General features: G+C 36.6%; 3 protein-coding genes and 1 non-coding gene across 4 annotated transcripts; 3 read left to right on the top strand and 1 right to left on the bottom strand.

Moving 5' to 3' along the window:
- The first annotated feature begins 1,206 nt into the window (after nucleotides 1-1,206).
- Nucleotides 1,207-2,818, top strand: LOC126618933 (uncharacterized). Its single transcript, XM_050287160.1, has 4 exons — nucleotides 1,207-1,549; nucleotides 1,638-1,702; nucleotides 1,805-2,030; nucleotides 2,220-2,818. Exons 1-4 carry the CDS (start codon nucleotides 1,471-1,473, stop codon nucleotides 2,348-2,350), a joined length of 501 nt encoding a protein of 166 aa, XP_050143117.1. The 5' UTR covers nucleotides 1,207-1,470; the 3' UTR covers nucleotides 2,351-2,818.
- On the bottom strand, nucleotides 2,791-5,750 carry LOC126618932 (uncharacterized). The gene is made up of 10 exons (XM_050287159.1): nucleotides 5,580-5,750; nucleotides 5,340-5,420; nucleotides 5,209-5,239; nucleotides 5,031-5,113; nucleotides 4,365-4,397; nucleotides 3,793-3,871; nucleotides 3,622-3,674; nucleotides 3,463-3,523; nucleotides 3,260-3,342; nucleotides 2,791-3,099 (listed from the first exon to the last, which is right to left on the bottom strand). Exons 1-10 carry the CDS (start codon nucleotides 5,592-5,594, stop codon nucleotides 3,010-3,012), a joined length of 609 nt encoding a protein of 202 aa, XP_050143116.1. The 5' UTR covers nucleotides 5,595-5,750; the 3' UTR covers nucleotides 2,791-3,009.
- Nucleotides 5,751-5,835: 85 nt separating this feature from the next.
- Nucleotides 5,836-5,907, top strand: TRNAP-CGG (transfer RNA proline (anticodon CGG)). The gene has a single exon. It is a non-coding gene; the product is annotated as a tRNA-Pro (tRNA).
- Nucleotides 5,908-7,473: 1,566 nt separating this feature from the next.
- Nucleotides 7,474-10,965, top strand: LOC126618934 (probable protein disulfide-isomerase A6). The gene is made up of 11 exons (XM_050287161.1): nucleotides 7,474-7,690; nucleotides 8,257-8,341; nucleotides 8,473-8,570; nucleotides 8,751-8,806; nucleotides 8,960-9,077; nucleotides 9,287-9,314; nucleotides 9,413-9,504; nucleotides 9,702-9,858; nucleotides 9,934-10,058; nucleotides 10,218-10,317; nucleotides 10,671-10,965. The coding sequence occupies exons 1-11, from the start codon at nucleotides 7,536-7,538 to the stop codon at nucleotides 10,743-10,745; spliced, it is 1,089 nt and encodes a 362-aa protein (XP_050143118.1). The 5' UTR covers nucleotides 7,474-7,535; the 3' UTR covers nucleotides 10,746-10,965.
- Nucleotides 10,966-14,058: the final 3,093 nt, after the last annotated feature.

The following is a 14,058-nucleotide window of genomic DNA, read 5'->3' on the forward strand; positions in this document are numbered from 1 at the left end:
CGGAAACAAGAAGTTTAGACCATGTTTTTTAGGTTTTCTTGAGTTTAATTAATAATGTTACAGTTTTTAGGGTTTAATTTTAAGAAAAACTAATGAAAATGACTTGAAAACTTTAAGTTTTAACGATAAGGACAAAATAAAAGGTAAAGTGAATAGTTTCAAGATTGACTTTTTAGTGTAAAAATGTGGTTTTTCGTTAAAATGAACAGTACCGGGAGCTTTTTGTTAAAATTCCCTTAATTTTAATATAAGCATCAAATATTGAAGTTGAAATCACAGGATACAGTTGATTTTCGTATTTAGGTTGGACTTGATATATGGTTAATTTTCCAATCAAATGTATATATATCAAGTCCGAATCTAATTACATGCCTTTTTCTTCTACTTATAGTTACCTCCTCCAAAACATTCAACTTTTAGCTAGCAACTGCTCTTGTTTTATCATTTGTTTGGGGGTGAAATTAAAATTACAACGCCTGGCGTAGCTAACTAATTCATTCAGCTAGCATAAAGATTTTTCAATGTGCTCGGAACACAGGACAGTACATCCTATGTGATTATACAAGCGGAAGAAAGTTTTCTTTTTAAGTGTCCGTCCACTTGTATGATGACATATGACGTATATATCTATGATCCGGCACACTGAAAAATCTCTCTAGCTAGTAGTATTTGCCTTTTACTAATAATTAATATAGCCTTTACACTATTCTTAATGGTGGGTGTATATTTGAAGACACTCTCTAATGAATGCAGGTTTCCACATAATGATATGACTCATGTCTGCTATAAGCTTAAGGGTGTCATAGCAATTCTACTCATTCTGTTATGGCAAAGGATAAACAATAATTTCACTGATGCAACCCTAAAACGTTCACTCAGATACTTGAAGGGCGTGTGTTAGATACATTGGGCCTCCTACCACTCAAATCCAATGCCAATGCATTATATTGGCGCCGTTTGTATGCATAATTTGTATCCAATTAAAAAAAATAATAATAATAAATAAATAAAATATATACATCAACCATCTAAAACATCTCTAGGGGGAGGCACTTGGACTTTATACATCATGCAATCCCAATGGTCTTTGAATATTAATCTAAACATTTGTTTTCTAGTGAAAAATGACAAATTTAGTACTCAATTCTTGCACTCAAATTGATAAAAAAGAAAAAAAAAGGAGAACTCAAGAACAAGTGCAAAGTTGGTGGCTTACTTACCAAATTCATTCATCTACAAGTCCCATTTTCCCCAACCATTTTCTTGCTATAACTATCTCAAACCGCCACCTCAATCTCTCTCCTTTTTGGTTTACCAATTGTGAGGCAAGATCCTCTCTCTCTCTCTCTCTCTCTCTCTCTCTCTCTCTCTCTCTCATGCCTCATTAAAAAGATCAAAAACCCATATAATATCCCCAGTCACTACTACTAATATCAATTTCATACACAAATCATCTCTTACAAATTTACAATGGCTTGTATTATATTCCCAAAACACAAGTTCTTCTGCCTTACTCTTCTTCTCATTGCAGCTTGTTGCTCCTACTCAGGTAATACTTCGCGTTCATGACGCCCTCTTGCGCTTTCTTTCTGTTTCCTAGCTGATTGTGTTCATACGATTGTCTCAATATGTTGCAGGATACGCAGAGGACAACCCGGCGCAGACGTTTGTGACAGCCTTGGCATGTTTCACTAACAAGTTTGTGAGTGCAAACCATGCTCATAACGCGATTTCATGTTATACGAACATCATTAGGTCCTCGATTTTGTTTCTTATTGATTTTGTTTTGATTTGGAGTGATCAGATTTATGCTGGTTGTAATGAAGCATACAGATTGAATGAGAGTGGAGAATTTAACGTGCCTCCTGAAGCAACTAATTCGTTCTGCCATGGACCATGTTTTGAAGAGACACAACAAGTTCTGAACTGCGTTGATAGAATGTTTTCAAACTTCGTTTTCGGCAATAGAGCAACACTGCCAGAGCTGAGAAGTGCACTTCATGCTGGCTGCATCTACACAAATCAAATAGGTAAGCGAAAAGAATCACAAAAACTTACGAGTAGCAGTCCGACTCTGTGCAGGACGTCTTGTCTTCAAGACACGTCTTGAGAAAACCTCAAGTCTAATCAACTTTTTTCGACTTTGATTCTGTTTATTGACATGGTTGATTTTTGAGGATCAAAGTTAAAATACAGATAATAAAATTTTGTCTGTGCAGGGAGGTTCAATGGTTTTGGGCCTTTTGGTCAGTACCAAGGTGAAACAAGCAGTGCACAGAAGCTACCAAAGTTCGTCAGTCTTTTCACGTTCTTAATTGTTACTGGGTTCTGTCTCTTCATCCTACACTGACTGCATCAATTACCACATTTGAAGTCAGGAATATGCTAGCATCAGTGGACACGTGGGCTCTTGACGGTAGCCCCCATACCTAATCATAGAATGTGATAACGTCAAAACTTCACGCGCGCGACTGACACTAGCACATCTCCTAAAGTGAAAAATACACCACCATATACACCATTTATACTCAACTGCCATAACATACTGCAATCTAGTTACATGACCAATCATAGATTACTCGTACGACGAAAGATCTTGTATGTTGTGGTTTGTAACAAGTTATTTTTCTTTCGATATTTTGTAAGATGACCGGTGATTGCCTTGGTTCGGGTTTAGAATTACCAACCTCAAACGTCCCTCGGTTATGCCATATTCATATCATCAATCATTCTCAATTTCTTTGTAAAATTAAAACAAAATTGACAAGCTGCAAATGCTAAACCAGAACAAAGATGAATCAAACCGATGCATTATGAATCTTGGCATAAAATCTCTTCCATTTTCTCAAATTCCACTAACATTTTGAAAGTACACGAACCTACATTTTGTACAAAAACGAACGCCTAAATTCGTACAATACGGTCACTCAAGAACAAAATCAGATACATAAGAAACCGCTCAGATTAAAAAAAAAAAAAAGCTGTGAAAGTTGAACTGGGCAGAAATAATCACTTCTTGGTTGAACCAAATCCACCAAATCCCATCATAGCTGCAACGTCGGGATCAATTTCCGTTTCCTCTTCGACTACGTTCTCTTTCTGAACCCAGGAAATAAGATTTAAAAGAATCAGTTGACATAAGAAAAAACAAAAAATCAACCGCAAAATATTATAGCAAGGCAGATAACAAACGTCCGAATTTGAAGATTCCAATCTCTGCCTTACAAACATTAATATTAAGTGAATCAATTCTACCAACCTTCTTCTCTTTCTTCCTTTCCCGACGCTGGCGCTTACGCTCTTCCTCTTCTTGCTGCTGCTTCAAGATCCGCTCATCAAGATCTAAGAGGGAAAGGGAAGAGAGATCAACTTTTTATCAGTAATCAGAAAACAGATGCACCTTAAATAAGTGATCAAAGTCTCTGAAGGATTCATTTACTTCTCACTCCTTCAATGACTTACCTTGCTCTGTGAAAGTTCCATCAGTTTTCCGCTTCTTGAGTTTTTCAAATCGCTCCTGAACCTGCATGAATTCAACGTAAATATGGTCATTCCCATGAATGATTTTAACAAGGAATTTCCAATTTTATCACAAACAAAAAGTTTTTTCTCAAATTCCACCTGTTGGAGTGATGCCCGCTCTACCCGCATAGACATACCCAAAGCTCTTTGATCTACAAAGAAAAGAACCATTCAAAGGATAATAAAACCAAAAAGACAATAATTGTAATGATAATAGAAACATATCTATAGATGAACTCATATCATAACAATATCAAAAGAGTTACTTACGTTTCTTGCCATTGATATGATCCAAGTAGTTTGCAGAATCTTTTACAACACACTCACAAACCGAACAATAGTATCCAGCCTGAAAAAGAACAGAATTAATCATAATGTAGCAGGGGAAACAATATTGAGAAGACAAGGCTAGAAAATGACAACTCATATCAGATCACGTACAAGATACCATAACCATATAGAGAAAGTACTATACACGCTAATGTTCTTTTTGCATAATGAAATTTATATCAATATAATGTTAGAAAGGTGAGCGGTAGACCGTAACTAATGGGTTAATTATTGCACTCAAATCTTGGCTTCAAGTGCGGTAATTCAGCCTACACTAGATAAGGATTCGGTAGGAAAGCTACACAGCCTAACTAATGAGGGAATATCCTTCAAAGAGGAGAGGAGGGAAGGGGGAGGGGGGAGGGGAAAGAGAGATAAGAAATGCAAAGCCTTTGATGGGCATAGTCAACCTGATGGCTGGCCATTTTTATTTAATTAAAATAAACTAGTAACATCGTTACTAAAATGCAATCATAAAATTCAGTTACAAATATTCAATGACAAGTATTTACCTGCTGGCTTAAAGGTGCTATCGGAGTAACAACCTGCAAAACATACAGGGGATAACAAGGTTAATGAAAAAAAGTGATAAGAAACTTGTAAAACTTACTTAGCAATTAACAAAGATGTAAGCAACAAAATATCCAATAAAGGATCTTATTTAGACACATCAGGATCCAACAAAATATTCATGGTTCTAATGCAACTCAACTGAGCAGGCAGGACGTGAGATATTCCCGTTTGAAAGAGGCAAACGTCTCAATATAATTTTCTTCAGAGTAAAGCAACATAGGAAAAACAAACCCCTCATCTCCTACCAAGCTTCCTTAATCCAAATCTACAATCTTCTAAGGACCACAACATTTTCATGAAATCAGAAAACCAAACCAACTATGACATTATATATATCATTTTTTTGAACATACTGCATTAAGGTGAAGATTTTACATCAAAACTTTATGCTCAATTAAAACAGATACATCAAGGATGCTGATTAACCATGAAGATCAAATGCATCCAATTACACATGACATTGGAATCTTCTTAAAAACTAACTCATAGGTTGAGAAGTAGTTGCATCATGATAGGCTTGATAGTACTCCACAAATTCAAAAAAATCTCAACTTTCAAACAAATGGGGAAAAATGCATATGCACTCCAAACAATACAAAGTTCACCTGTGTTTTCCCCAAGCGAGACTCGAGATCCACTTCATAATCCCTGTGCTTCAATGGCTTCCTTTGCACTGGCGGACCTTTTGCTACACGCATACAGCAAACCATACTTTTAGTTTATACTAAAGAAAACAACTTGAATAGCGCAAAGAGATCGAAATACAAGATTAAACAAACCCACATTTGGATTTATGCGGTCCTCCCTCTTCCTCCTAAAGCACATTGCCAAAACACCCAGATTAGGAAAAACCCAAAAAACATATTACAAATTTACAAACCAACAACAAGAACGATACTTTTCGGGGTTCAAACCTGTCTTTCGCGCTCACGAGCTCGCTCCAAGAACTCTTCTCGATCGAATTTCCTTCTGAAAGTATTATCTACCCCGGCAGCCTATACAAAAATAATAACAACTAATGAATTTATTAAATCATACAAAGATTAAATATTTATCATGTACTTTATATTTTTGGAATCAAGAACTTAACCTAATTAGGGCAATTGATAAATTCTCAGTGACGGAAAGTGAGGGTTTTGGGAAATTGAACTTACATTACTGCTGGCCATGGCTGCGGAACTCAATCTTTGAGCTAATTTGCAGTCCGGTCCTTGAAGGATGCAATTGAAATTTCGGGAATCTCTGAGAGATGGAGATTGGAGAGAGGGCTACCAGAGAGTGTCCGAATCCTCAACGTTCTGAAGAAAAGGGGAAGAAGAAGAAGAAGCGAAGAAAGGCGTGAGGAATACTAGTCAAAAGTTTAGGGAATTTAAATTAACAATTGGTTAATTTCCGGATAATTGCCAAATCGGGCGTTTGGTCTAGTGGTATGATTCTCGCTTCGGGTGCGAGAGGTCGTGAGTTCGATTCTCGCAACGCCCCTCGCTTTTCATTTTTTCCGCTGTTTTTTGTATTGAAAGCTTTAGGTTTTTTAAGCTTTTTTTTTTTAACTATTCTTGTTTGGTAGTTTTTATTTTTCATTTTTTTAAATTAAAAGTGAAATAGTAATCAAACAGAAAATTATTTAATAAATTTCTTCCGGGATTTTTACGAGCAAATAATTCATTCTTCTAATAAGAAGGGCTTTGGGAAAGGGAAAATACAAAGAAAAACAAAGGTTCCATTTAGTTCACATTTTCTAGTTAGGTCTCTAGGTCTTGGGAGGCGAAAACTACAAGGATAACTTTACATGCTACAACCAACCCGACGACCTTCAACTTCCTAAATGTGCAAGTGGTTCTCCGCATTGGTTCGTGAGCATTGTAGAATAGGTGGTGTTCGTAGGAGCATGTAGCGATCTAAACTTTTGCAATTGCGAAAGAGATATAAACGTGCATCTATGTTATTTATAATCAACTAACATCCTGTGCAAAACTCGATCAAAACCAAAAAAGGTTTATGGCAAGATTAGTTAAGTCAACTGAAATAAGCAGTCTTTTACTACAATGGTGGAAATGTCTTGAACCTTGCATGACGGCGTGGGTTTGAACTTTGTCAGTGACTAATCTACCAAAATCTATTATTGACAAAAAAATAAAAATAAAAACTGAATTTTAGAATTAAAAAATACTCAAAATTAATAAGCATACGAACATGCATGAGTTCGAATTTCGTTAGTGGTTAATATAAAAAAATCTTACAATAAAAAAAAACTGAAATTTTAAATTTTTAAAATACTCAAAATTAATAAGCATACGAAGGAAAATTATTTGGTTCTTCATATGTAAGAATTCGTATAACTTTTGCTAAGGGGGTGGTGTAGTCAAACTAAGATTTTAAAAGATTTTAAAGGATTTTAAAATGATATATTTTATAGGATTTAAGACTTCTCCAAAATTCATATGAATTTTAAAGAATTTGAATGGATTGTGGTGGAAGGATTTGAAATCCTAGAGGTGAGGTTGGATTATTGTTAGTCTTGGTTATATATACTTTTTGCTCTCAAATTCCACAAAATCCACAATTTATTGAAATCATCTAAAATCTTAATTTTTTTAATACACTTAGATTTGTATGGATTTTAAAATCCTTTAAAATCTTTTAATTGACTACACCTAGATTTGAATGGATTATAAAATCCTTTAAAAAAATTTAATTGACTACACTAAGATTTTAAAATTTTTTAAAATCTTCGCAATCAATTTTGACGACACCCCTAAATAGTATTTGACACGTGTCTTTGTCTCAGTGGACTGATGATTGCATTTGTACACATGGCGAGACATGATTGCCAGATTAAAAAAAAAAGCAGTGTCCAGTACTCAGAGCGCCGCGCGTAAACAGTGACGCGATGAGAATTTCGTGGAGTAGCTTCCAATTTACGTCTTAAAATTATTTTTTCTTTATTTTTTACGGTCGAGGAAAAAAAAAAAATATATATATATATATATATATATATATATATTATTTTTTTTTAAAGGCAAAACGAGTCCAACAAAGGCGGGTATAAAAGCAGAGGAGCAACTGGACTTTCCGCAAATCAACCGACTCTCTTCAGAAAGTTTGAAACGATGGCGAGCTCGAAGACTCTGTTCGCTTTCGGAGCCCTAGCCCTGCTCCTTGCCTCGTCGGCCTTCGCAGACGACGTCGTTGTGCTCACGGAGGACAACTTCGAGAAGGAGGTCGGTCAAGATCGCGCCGCTCTCGTCGAGTTCTACGCTCCCTGGTACTCTTAGACTTCTAATTTTCAGCTGTTTGGTTCCGAGATTTGATTCGGAAAACTCTAATTTTAGCTTATGAGGTTTTGTGATGATCTTATTTGTTGTTAATTGTGAACGAAATGAATGCAAATTAGTGTGAGATTAGTTTACTCAAGTGTAGGATTGTAAATGATTTGAATTGAATCGATTAATTTAGTTTTTCGGATGCCAAACACGGCTATGAATCAGTCAATTGTATCGGATATGGCGATGTTGAGACTGATTGATTGGAGATCTGCGGATAGGTAGTCCAGGATTCTAGATCTAAATGTGAATAATTGATCGAGGCCAGATGAAGTGTTTGAATTTTTTTCTTATATATAGAATTGGAATTTTTGGTAATCAGAATGCGAGTTATAATGTATCTATGTTGAATTTTCGTCCAAATTTCGATTAGTATTGGACTAACATCGTTTCTCCGGATGCGTTCTGTTGTTTCGTATCCATATTTCAGGAAGCGTATAGTGGATATGTTTCTTTAGTTTTAATTTTGCTTCTTTTAATTGTATACGGTTCGTACTTCCTGTTGCAGGTGTGGTCACTGTAAGAAGCTTGCACCGGAGTATGAGAACCTCGGTTCAAGTTTTAAGAAAGCAAAATCGATTTTAATCGCAAAGGTAGGTTTTCTATTCCTGATGTCCTTGTTAGACTGTCTGATGATTGTGTTACTACCATACTATTGAATTTGTGTCTTGCAGACAACTACCGGTGATTGACCATTTTATCTTTATTTGCTGGTTCTCAATAGGTTGATTGTGATGAGCACAAGGGCGTTTGTGGCAAGTATGGAGTTTCCGGCTACCCCACAATTCAATGGTTTCCTAAAGGGTCCTTAGAACCCAAAAAGTGAGTGTGTTTTCCCCTATCCCCTGCTCAGTTTACATGAAAGCATTTGTTTTAGTTTTGATTTGATACTCTTGCCACCGAACCCTCTAACCAAATTTCAGACGATGTAACATTTTTCACCATCCTTGTTTGTATTAGTAATTTTGGTCAACCTTTCTGATTGAATTTTACATGATTTAGGTATGAAGGTGCCCGTACTGCAGAAGCTCTTGCTGAGTTTGTGAATAAGGAAGCAGGTATTATTTTGTAATGTTATTCAACTGAAAAGGAACTAAATAAATATGTAGATATTTCTTGGTTGTTTGAGTTTGTTCAATTCTAATATATGCATTCATTTACGTAATAATCCTAGGCTTATGATTGATCATGAAGCTCTTCTTTGCAAGCAGGGACCAATGTGAAGATTGCTGCAGCCCCATCCCATGTTGTGGTACTTACACAGGATAACTTTAATGAGGTTGTCCTGGATGAAACAAAAGATGTGCTGGTGGAGTTCTATGCACCATGGTAAGATTCTGTCTTCAATTTCCCTTTTTAATGCTTAATATTGAATTCTGTATTGTCGGTTGTTGAGTCAATGGAGTTAAATTTGTGTACAAGAGGGAGGGGGGATTATACAATTATCATCCTCTTGTGTTTGCAATAAATTGCTGTAGAATTTGACTGGTACTTTCGCAACTCTAAATCTGTTTTCCCCCTTTTTCTTTTCATGTAAGGTGTGGACATTGCAAATCCCTTGCTCCTGTAAGTGTATTTCTGCTCCTTCAAATCCGTTATTGGAACCCTTTGTCTGGTGCTTGAACAACAGTTGATCTTGATTATTTATTTTGTATTCTATCCAGACTTATGAGAAGGTTGCCTCTGCATTTAAGTTGGAGGACGGCGTAGTGATTGCTAATCTTGATGCTGACAAATACAAGGATTTGGCTGAAAAGTGAGTTAGTAGTTTAATAGTATCAACGAACTTCTGGTCCTTATTTTAGTATTGTGTGTTGTACTCTACTGAATCTATATTTTGTTTTTGATTAGTAGCATATTTTAATGAGTCAGATGAAACATTTTCGGAGTAAAACATATCATAAAAAAAATAAAAATAAATAGACCTAATACTATACAAGGCTCCCTATTCAGGTACGGTGTTAGTGGATATCCCACATTGAAATTCTTCCCAAAGAACAAGAAGGAGGGTGAAGAGTATGGTGGCGGCAGAGATTTGGAGGATTTTGTAGATTTCATTAATGAGAAATCTGGCTCCAGCAGAGACGCAAAAGGACAACTTACTTCCAAAGTCAGTACCTTCAATTCACCATGAATGCACCTGATCAAAATCTTGCCCATTTCTTCTCAATGATCTTTTATGTAGGCTGGCATTGTTGAAAATTTGGACGAATTAGTAAAGGAGTTTGTGAAATCTAGCGACGATGAGAAGAAGGCAATCTTTTCCAAGATAGAAGAGGAAGTTGGGAAACTTGAGGGTTCGGCTGCAAGGTTAATACACCCTCCCTAGTTTGATCAGATGATACTTGCACGTACTTGAAACGAATTTGGAATCTTTCAGTGATGATCTTAGCTAAATCCTTTAGATCCGTCTTTTTGCAGTTGATCTTCTGATTCGCATTTTAACTTCTCGTTCTGTTTAAATTTCAGATACGGTAACATATACTTGAAAGCTGCCAAAAAGTCTTTGGACAAAGGTGCTGATTATGCAAAGAATGAAATTCAGCGACTTGAGCGCATACTCGAAAAGGTTAGATCTTATATTATACTCTTTCCATTACTAGCAAGATACATAGGCCTTGTTTGGTGAAAAGGGTAAGCTTACATGATTCGACTGAGACTTCATATGTTATAGGATTGTCTACTGTGCGGCGCAGGATTAGATTAAACTGGATATGAAACTGTGATGCATCCAACACTAGGAACTATATATCAATAAAGTTCTAAAACTTCAAACGAAAAAAAAAAAATGAAATCATATGCTGAAAAATCGAAGGGAATTAAAAAACCTATACGATCTTTCTTAGTATCTTCAAACCCCTCTCGAAGCTGGTTACTGATCTACATTGGCCTTACCTTTTCATTTTGTTTTCGTTGGTGCAGTCTGTCAACCCAATAAAGGCCGACGAGTTTACTCTCAAGAAGAACATTCTATACACCTTTGCTTCATCTTCATGAAGAGGCACTTCCGACGCAGCACGCAGGGAGGAATCTGTAAACCTAATTTTGGTGAAGTCGTCTCCCAATTTCTCCGGATCTTGGGAAGAGAGAGGTTTTTCAGTGTACTATGTACACACATATTTTTCTTGACATCTTTGCGCTTTTAATTTATCATTTGTAGTAGTGAAGGATAGCCGGCATACTATTAACAATAATCTAGTGTTCTTTTTGCATCGAATAGTTTTGTTTCGTCATCAACATTATGTCTTGGGTTAAAACCAAACCATTGGGGAACTTCTTATGTGATTGAACTTCCATAACTTATGTGATTGAACTTCCATTCTTTGTCGGTGATCTGACGATGGGTCGTCAGATTACTTGTTTCGATCGGACGGTCCCAGTACCACCACCACTTCACCTGCCCTTTTCCCTCCGCAGAACCACCACCGCTTCCGCTTCTTTCCTTCATAATCCACCCTCCGTCACCACCTCAACACCACACCCACACACGTGTGAGATTAGGAACAGTACAATCCGTCGGAAAGCCAAATGTCACCAAAGAAAAAGTAGGATTCTCTTTCCTTCAATTCTCAGCCCTTTCCTTTCTCCTCCTTTCTCTCACAGTTTTCTTTTTGTCTCTATAAATTTAAACGGAGGGAAGAGAGAGAGATTGAAAGAACTTTAAGAGGGAAGTAAGCCTTTGACGGAAAGGTGGGTCAAGGTTTAAGGAGCGCGACGGTCAGTCAATCACTCGTCTAGGGCCTTCCTCACGGTCAGGCAACTCTTTCCTCATTGGCAATTCCAATCACTTGCTGAGACGAGCTCTCCTCCTATTTTTGCACTGCTTATCGTTATTTAAGGTACCGTTCTGCAGGTCACCTGTTCATCCATCGGTCCCTCTGTAATTCTTATCCGTCCCCAGACGGTAAATGAGTTTAGGAGGAAATAGCGTATGAAATACGCCCAAAGACTCCCATGCCTTTCTGGGAGAGCAAAGAATCATGGTCCAAAAGAAAATTGTGTCCATGCGATGCGAGGCATTATTTGGAAGCGGAAAAAAACAAAGAGGTAATGTCATGTCCCATCCAAAGCTTGGAAGTATTGGTAACATCAACCTTTTCTTTTGCAAACTGCCTGGCTTGTTGGAAGTCTTTATCTTGAGTTGTAGCTGCTTACTTTTCATTTTTCTGTTTGTTGGGGAGAGGTTAACTACAAGAGGAAACCATCGTACCAAAGGATCATTGCGCTCGCAATAATTTAGGAACGTAAGGTAGCAGAAACCGTGACTTTTTTTTTTTTTTCGTGACTATATGATACGTACTGTAGACCAATCTAGGTTACGTTACAAGAATAATTCGAACTTAAGTGAAAGAGAAGGTAGATACGCATTTCTAGCTAGTTGGTCTAATATAAATGATTTCATTTTGTCAAATCCTTTGACGTGGGATTCTATATTCCTTTGACACACCTCCTCGTAGGCAAGACAAGGTAAAGACTCAATTTAAACTTAGTCGGATGTGAGATTCTTGTATTCTTCAACGTGTTCTTGCGTACAACTCAAATGTAGCTCTATGTCCCAAAGTGACACCTAAGTGAAGTCTTTGTTCACTAAATGGGACAGCTTTGATAAGTAGAAGAAGCTAAAATAGCCATAGGATCGAGGGCAAAATAGCAAATATATCGACATGATGAGCAATGAGACCAGGGGGTCCAGGACCACCTGGAGTCTTGGAAATATACAAGTAAATGTCTTTTGTGAACCCTTCAAATGTTTGGTATAGGTATTTTTTTTTTTTTTGTTTCCATCAAGTATTTGATGTAATGTTTGTCAGGCGTATCTCAGCAGCACTCGACATGTTGCGTCGAGAACACATGACAAATTCTCTCAATGCACTCATTAGATTGTTTTGGCATATGCCGATGTTTGCACAACACGAATTGGTTGACGACAACAAGTTCACCAAATGTTCGACGAAATATCTGAGTGAATAAACTGAAAGTTTTTTGCGCTCATCGCTCTCTCTCTGTTCCCATTTAAAAACTTATACCTTTAATATTGGGACTCCTCATATTTAAATTCTAAATCTGCCAGTGATGATGAACAATGGAAATTAATTAGGAGATGGGACCGTTTGTAGTAAGAACCAGATGTTTTTTAAAGAACCAGGTGTTTTTGAAGTGACAAAGTTGATGCAGAGAGAGAGAGAGAGCAATGTGATTGATCAATGTGTGTGAAGTTGTTTATCAAACATTCATCTTTCCAGAGGTCCTTTCCATCAAATTCATAAAGTTCAATCGTTCGGACCATTGAAATTTGATATAAAGACTATAAATAGGGTGTTTTTATAGATTTGATGAAAGAGATCTGAAGAAGATTAATTTCTTATCCTTCCGTTCTGTACCAGTTAGATTTCAAAACTTTGTTGACCCAAAAAAAAAGATTTCAAGACTTTATGCTGTCGTAATTGATTGTTGGGTGAAATGGATATCTGGGTAAATAAGCCCTTGCCATGAACAATAATGGAGGGGAGGGGACCATCATGATGATGGGATTTTGCTGCTGTTTTCTGCAGCCTAAAATAAAAATTACACGTCCCCAGCATAATAGTGGACTTTGAGGGCATCAGATCAGATCTCATTGTTGTTGGATCCTCCAGAAAATTTCCAAGAAGCCTTGTTGCAAATGGGAGAAAAACTTCGGTCGAGCTGGCTATTACTAAGTGAGATTAATGTGACGTTGAATATGATCAAATCACATGATACTTATGCTTTTGTGAAAGGTGTTTTATGAATGATATGGTCAGACACTGCTACTTAATTTCTTATCGTGAGTTAGGTTTTATCAGGATAGTGCAATCGGTCATTTGCACCCTGAATTCGAATCTCCTCTAGATAATTACTGTAGTTTAAAAATAATCTTTATTAGTTATTAGTAGTGCGGTCTAATAATATTTATCTCCACTTGTAAGTGTAAATTTCAAATACGACTTTTATAATAACGAGTTCAACGCTTAATTATAGTTAACTTACCATCCGACTCGGCACAAATATTGAGCAGAAAAGAATCCCAAAAGAGATGCAATATGATGGATTTTGATTGTTTTGAGTGGAATCAAAACACAAAAAGTTGAGGGAATGTCTCATGATCTCAAACTCCTCCTTTTATGTCCACCATGTGTAGGACTAGCAGGCACCATGTCCCTTGCAAATTAAGATCTCAATTACACCTTTGCAAAACTCCATATAAAATCTACCTACTTGATGGTTTAATGGTGTAATAACAAATTAACATAAAAAGCAAGTAATTATATCAGACAAGTAGATTCTTTAG

Source organism: Malus sylvestris, chromosome 4 (assembly GCF_916048215.2).
Source record: "Malus sylvestris chromosome 4, drMalSylv7.2, whole genome shotgun sequence".
In the NCBI taxonomy this organism is placed as follows: Eukaryota; Viridiplantae; Streptophyta; class Magnoliopsida; order Rosales; family Rosaceae; genus Malus; species Malus sylvestris.

What these genes read in the sequence shown, in the direction of transcription:
- LOC126618933 (XM_050287160.1), top strand. Translation starts at nt 1,471, where the DNA reads ATGGCTTGTATTATATTCCCAAAACACAAGTTCTTCTGCCTTACTCTT. An exon ending in AGCTTGTTGCTCCTACTCAG is followed by an intron (nt 1,550 to 1,637) that starts GTAATACTTCGC and finishes AATATGTTGCAG; the next exon opens with GATACGCAGAGGACAACCCG. An exon ending in CATCTACACAAATCAAATAG is followed by an intron (nt 2,031 to 2,219) that starts GTAAGCGAAAAG and finishes TTGTCTGTGCAG; the next exon opens with GGAGGTTCAATGGTTTTGGG.
- LOC126618934 (XM_050287161.1), top strand. Translation starts at nt 7,536, where the DNA reads ATGGCGAGCTCGAAGACTCTGTTCGCTTTCGGAGCCCTAGCCCTGCTC. An exon ending in ATTGCAAATCCCTTGCTCCT is followed by an intron (nt 9,315 to 9,412) that starts GTAAGTGTATTT and finishes TATTCTATCCAG; the next exon opens with ACTTATGAGAAGGTTGCCTC. An exon ending in TACAAGGATTTGGCTGAAAA is followed by an intron (nt 9,505 to 9,701) that starts GTGAGTTAGTAG and finishes CTCCCTATTCAG; the next exon opens with GTACGGTGTTAGTGGATATC.
- LOC126618932 (XM_050287159.1), bottom strand. An exon ending in CTCGCTTGGGGAAAACACAG is followed by an intron (nt 4,398 to 5,030) that starts GTGAACTTTGTA and finishes TATGTTTTGCAG; the next exon opens with GTTGTTACTCCGATAGCACC. An exon ending in TCATATCAATGGCAAGAAAC is followed by an intron (nt 3,675 to 3,792) that starts GTAAGTAACTCT and finishes TTTTCTTTGTAG; the next exon opens with ATCAAAGAGCTTTGGGTATG.